Below are 6,045 nucleotides of genomic sequence, written 5' to 3'. Positions count from 1 at the left end.
AGGTTTTCCTCATCAGGCGACTCCACAATATTTTTATGGTAACCATAGCCTTGCATCATTAATAGCACCACTCGTTCATGTTTACATGATGAAGAACAACATGGTTTCAGACCCAACCGATCTGTTGTAACGGCTGGCATTGAATTTATTAATTCAGTTATCAACTCTGTGGATAAAGGAGAGAAAACAGTGGGAATTTTTTTGGACCTAAGCAGAGCATTTGACAGTGTATCTCATAAACTTCTTTTAAACAAAATTGAAAGCCTGGGAATTTGTGTGGCAATTCTTTGAATTGGCTAAATTCTTACTTAATTGATCGTAAACAATTTGTTGAAATAAAAACTACGGAAAAAAATCGTATTATTTGCAGCCACTCTCCTCTTGCTCAGATTCATCACGGCGTTCCACAGGGCTCAATTCTTGGCCCACTATTGTTCATCTGTTATTTAAAAGGTCTACCACTTTCATTTCCTGGTGGTCCATCAAAAAATTTGTGCCTCTACGCAGATGATGCTAGTTTAAAGATTAGTGAAAAATCATTAAATAATTTAGAAAATAATTCAATATTAAGTCTAACAGGTATGAACAATTATTTAAGTAACCATAATTTATTATTAAATGCAAGTAAAACCAATTTTATCATGTTCTCAACAGGGAAAAGTAAACAACCCATTGATCCAGTTATAAATATCAATAATAAAGTTTTGAAAAAAGTAACTTCCACAAAATTTTTAAGTCTAATTGTAGACGAAAACTTGACATGGAATCTCCACATTGACCATGTAGTGAGTAAAGTTAGTTCGGGAATATATGCTATTTACCAAATGTCCAAATTTTGTTCAATTAATACATTAAAGGCACTCTATTATGCACTGGTCGAATCATCTGTCGCTTTTGGTATTGCTATTTATGGTGGTACATCAAAGCAGAACTTAGACAGAATTCTTCTTCTTCAGAAAAGAGCTGTACGAACCATGTTGAATTTAAATTTTGACGTTTCAGTTCGCGAACATTTTTCTCACTTGGGCATTATGACTGTCTACAGCCTTTATGTGTTTCATACCACACTACATGTAAAACAATTATGTAAATAATAGTTTAATTCCTAGACTAGGTGACAGACATACATATTTTACCAGACATAGAAACGAAATTGCCATTGACTCCCATAGGCTTGAATTTTTCAACAAAAAAACATCAAGCGCAGGTGCAAAATTTTTATCGAGGCTTCCTGTGGAATTGAGAGGCATTGACAACTTTAAAGAATTTAAAAAAGAGCTAAAATTGTACTTAACAGAGAAACCATTGTATGGGTTAGCTGAACTATAATTAACTTAGTTCTTTTATCATATATTTTTATCAATACTGTATATATATGTTTTTTTTTTTTAGCTTTTAAGTTTTTTCTAATGACGCCATTCAATGTATACCACTGTATACTTCATGAATAAAGTTATTTTCAATTCAATTCAATTCAATTCAATGTTTCGGTTTAATTTCATTGCAGAATACAACAACACAGTTCTACATTCCAACATACTACCTGGTCTGTAATCCACTTAGTAACAGAATGAAGAGTGTATTGTTTATCTAACGACCTTGGAAAACCCAACATTCCAAAACAAGCAAACATTTTCGCTAAGAGAAAGTGGCTGCTAGTTAACAGGAACTTCGACCTGTTATTGCCATTCTAAAAGTTACGCAATCCACTTACAAACAAATATGGAAAATTGATTATACCTGTAAGCACCATTGTATTGCTGTGCATTAAATAAACATTTACTGGAAAAAAAAACATTTGACTAAAAATATATTATTTGTGTTATTTTACTAACTTGGTTTAAACAGAAATGCCAAATAAGATTCTAATGTATTTTAATTTCAAACAGTCGTCATATTTGCTAAGGTGGTCCTTTTGAGACGAAGCTTGTGGCTACTTACTCATAAAAAAATTACCTTTAATATGATGTTTCATTTACTATAGGCTTCCATAAGAAACTTTTTACTGCATCCTCCTCAAGATGTCACCTATCAGTTATAAAAAAATTACATAAAACACCTAAAGATAGGTAAAACCGTAGTATACCCGTATACAAAATCTCAAGTTTTTTTTTAACAACAAATGAAATGGTGGTGTTCCACACATATTTAACACCCTGTGTAAGTAATGGTATATATAAACATAATTGCTGTGTGAAACTTATTATCAAAAGTAAATCAATAAAAGTTGGTAAAATGTTTATGCAAGTATAATGTGTGTGTTTATTACAATACTTTTAGGTACTTGCAATGGGTAGTATTTCAATTAACTTAAATAAACTGCAAACATAAAAAAGCTAGTGTGATCTAAAAGATACTAGGCTTAGTATGTTTTACAATTTGTAAACTTAAAATGCAGTATTTGTAAGGATTTTTTTCCTTTATATTGTCCTCTCCTATATACCACACTGCAATCTTTGTGCACTTTGTGCTGCATCTGCAGCAGCAAAGTATCTAGCTGTAACGCCCGTTTTTTTTTTGGGTAAAATCGTTACCGACAGACAAAATATATGTCAACTATGATTTCAGAATTAATATTATAGTATATATTTATTGGTCACCTAATTTTTCCATTTTAAAAGAAATCCATTTTCTAAATATTAATAGTTAATTTGACCCGTCACCAACTAAGTCATTTAAGGTTTGAGCCCAGAAACTGGAATCGAGTATTATTACAATAGAAATAGAACAAAGTTATGGAGCTGGAATTGTGCAGCTAGCCTCGAGCACTGCTGATACAAATTGCTGACTCCAGGGATAAGCTAGCCTCTCACACAGGCCCTAGTCCTTTTTGATTGGCCACAGCCGCTGAGACGATGACTGCTGCTTGACCTGCCGAGCTGGTGATCGTCAGTATCGTTCAAAATTATAGGTAGTAAACATCTCGGTCCGCGTCCTCTCTCCCTCTGTAGTTAATGTAACATTGGTTAAAATCATCTTCTAAATTTAGTTTGCTTGTATTATTTTATAGCATGGATTTAAAGACCGATTGTATTAGTGAGTAAAGATTCGAAAGTAAACTTATTTAAATCAAATCCAATCGCCACGTGAGTAGTTCTTTTTACCTGAGTCAAAATCATCGGAAGTTCTGATTAATTCTTTAAGCGGGTTCAGTGGAGTTTACATAGCCAATTGTATTGGGCACTCATTTTCTCCTTGGGATATCATTTTTTTATTCGCACCTAGCAATAAAATGACATTTCCACCCACTCCTTCCACTACACCGTTACCATGAGAAGAAACAAAGTGTTTACATGTAAAAGTTCATTTGTTTTTTTTAGAAAAGTAGCTGTAATGTCTTCACCATGAATCTGTTCTTAAATTTTGAAGAAGGACCACCATTCTAAATGACTTCTTCTAAAATTTCTGGATCGTCTTTTGACAATTCCCTTGCAAAAGAAGTCTAAAAAAACAAAAAAAGTGTCTTAGGCCCCCCATCCACTTACAGTTCTAACTGCAGTCCTGGACTGAGACAGTCCGGGACTGCAGTTAGAACTGTAAGTGGATGGGGAATCCGGCAGGCGAATCGTTGGACTGTCAACTGTCGCACGGTGCGACAGTTTCAACGATCGGACTGCAGGCGGAACTGCTAGTTAGTGGAGGCTCCCGTGACAGGCCACAGTCGACAGTCCAAGCTGCGAGATATGCGCATGCGCTAGCTCAGCTGCTCCGTGTCGGCCTCATGCGTCATTGAGTGGTGAGCGTTTGGTGGTTGCGCATTGTTTTTGTTTGTGACGCGGCAATCATGGCCAGTTGGTCGAAGGATAATCTTTTACAGTTTATAGAGGAGTTTAGGAAACATGAATGTGTATGGAAGGTTAAGTCAAAAGACTATCACAATAGGGAAAAGAAGGAAGCAGCCCACCGTAGTTTACTATTAGTAGTGAAAGGGTTTGACAGTACTGCAACAAAAAGCGATGTGTTGAAGAAGATAAACAATATCAGAAGTGCATTTCGTAAGGAACAAAGAAAGGTAACAGCCTCTCAACGTTCTGGCAGTGGTACAGACGATATATATGTACCAAAGCTGTGGTACTACAGAGAACTTTTGTTTCTTATTGACCAGGAAGAATGTCTAGGAGGGACTTCCAACTTAGGAGAAGGAAGAGTCAGTGAAGACGAGGTAAGAGAATTAAATTACTAGTTTTGCGGTTAAATAATGTATTCACAATGCTACAACTAACTTACAGTTTGTCATCGGAGGTATTTTGTTTTCAAATAATCATTATAAACTAAGAGATGTATCTGTCTTGCCATTCCACTTTTCCTTTGTTGCTAAAATAATGAACAAATTTAATTTCTTAACTTCTTTTGCACTAGCCATTGGGCGATCGGTTTGTCTTACTTGTAATGCCATGTGATCGCTGGTTCTTGGTCCAGGCTTAGACACCACCAACTTCGTCGTCATCTAAATCCAACCAGTCTTTAGGTGAGTACCTTTGAGGGATTGTCCTACGCAAATAGTTGTGCAGGTAGCAGCACGCAACAACAACACTATTCACTTTCTTCAAGTCAATGAAGGTGATTGGTTTTTGTAGAACCTGAAATCTCTCAGCGAGAATCCCCAAAAACACTTTTTCGACCATTTCGGCGTGCTCTTGAGAGTCGGTAGTTTATATACCTTTCTAGGTTTGTTTTGCAACCCTATAGGAAAAGGGTTTCATTATGACCTCAGTTAGGGGGAAGGCGTCATCTGCAATGAATACGTATGGAAGAGCTTCGCCGTCTACAATGCCCTCTTCAGGTAAATTGAGGCTTTTATCTGTTAGTTTCTTGTTGAAGTCTGTCTCTTTCAGAACTCCTCCATCAGATACCCGGCCATTAACACCCAAAATGAAAATAAATTATTTCATAGTTTGCACTAGCAATGCAGAAAAGTACCTGACTATGGAAACCCTTATAGTTATAGAAGTAAGAACCACTTCCAGGTGGTGGTGTTATGGCTATATGCTTTCCATCCATGCTGCCTAGGCAGTTGGGGAAATTCCATTTTTCCCCGTACTCCTGTGCAATTTGTTTCCACTCCTCGGCTGTATTCGGTACCTGAAAACAATTCATAAACTGTCAGCTGTCATATTTCAGACCAGCGTTTTGTACGGAACAAATTTTAATGAAATCAAACCCATCGAGAACCGTATCACCCCTCGTTTTCCCGTTCGCCACCCCTCTGTAATTTTTTTCAATATAATATTTTGAGAAAGTAATAAATAAGTAGTTAAGAATGTACTGTGGTGATAACTGAATCATTATTGATATTGTGGTTCATTATTAAGTAATGACAGGGTGTGTCTACCGGGCACAGGAAATAAAGGAAATCCGCGAAAAGTCACGGATTTTGACATTTTTTTCAAACATTTTTTTTTTACAGGAGATGCTGGACGATTCACAAAAAGAACCATTAGATGCTGAGGAAAATGTACCAGCGCCCCAATCTCTACAGAATCCTCCTCAAGTTGCTCGAACCGCTTCCAATATTACCTCTGCAAACACCTGAACCTAAAGATTCTTTTAAACGGCAAAAAAAATTGTCCCCGTGTGATCAAGTTCTTGGTTAATATTTGGACAACGACTGGCAAACAACAAAAGAAGAAGATCACTACGACGCCTTTGGAAGAACGTTGCTCAAAAGCTGAGATTGCTGAACAATGAGCAAAGGATTTATTGCGCAGAAAATCATTAATGATGCCCTGTTTGAAGCAGAACTAGGTGGAACTAACACGATTTGCTACAGTTAACCCAGGTATTCTTTACTCAAGTTCCACAACACCATCGGCAGCTAGTGTTACCCCAAGTTCAGGAGGTAGAATCAACCTATGAACCAATGTATGATGATACAGCAATGTCTGGCTTCAGTGTCAACTATACAAATCTAAATTAAGTGTTCTATTATTAACAAGTAGGCTTAAACCTGTAAACTTTTCACAACCCAAGCTGTGCGGTTTTTTAGTAGGCCTACTCCAGTAGTTGAGTACATTGAGAGTTTATATGTTGAACAAATTACATTTA

General features: G+C 36.4%; 1 protein-coding gene across 1 annotated transcript; it reads left to right on the top strand.

Moving 5' to 3' along the window:
- The first annotated feature begins 3,768 nt into the window (after positions 1-3,768).
- Positions 3,769-5,533, top strand: LOC124375144. Its single transcript, XM_046833254.1, has 2 exons — positions 3,769-4,162; positions 5,408-5,533. The coding sequence occupies exons 1-2, from the start codon at positions 3,785-3,787 to the stop codon at positions 5,531-5,533; spliced, it is 504 nt and encodes a 167-aa protein (XP_046689210.1). The 5' UTR covers positions 3,769-3,784.
- The last annotated feature ends 512 nt before the right edge of the window (positions 5,534-6,045 follow it).

The sequence above is a fragment of the Homalodisca vitripennis genome, unplaced genomic scaffold (assembly GCF_021130785.1).
Source record: "Homalodisca vitripennis isolate AUS2020 unplaced genomic scaffold, UT_GWSS_2.1 ScUCBcl_14208;HRSCAF=24835, whole genome shotgun sequence".
Lineage (NCBI taxonomy): Eukaryota > Metazoa > Arthropoda > Insecta > Hemiptera > Cicadellidae > Homalodisca > Homalodisca vitripennis.
This window is presented reverse-complemented; position numbering and strand designations above follow the sequence as displayed.

What these genes read in the sequence shown, in the direction of transcription:
- LOC124375144 (XM_046833254.1), top strand. Translation starts at nt 3,785, where the DNA reads ATGGCCAGTTGGTCGAAGGATAATCTTTTACAGTTTATAGAGGAGTTT. An exon ending in GAAGAGTCAGTGAAGACGAG is followed by an intron (nt 4,163 to 5,407) that starts GTAAGAGAATTA and finishes TTTTTTTTACAG; the next exon opens with GAGATGCTGGACGATTCACA.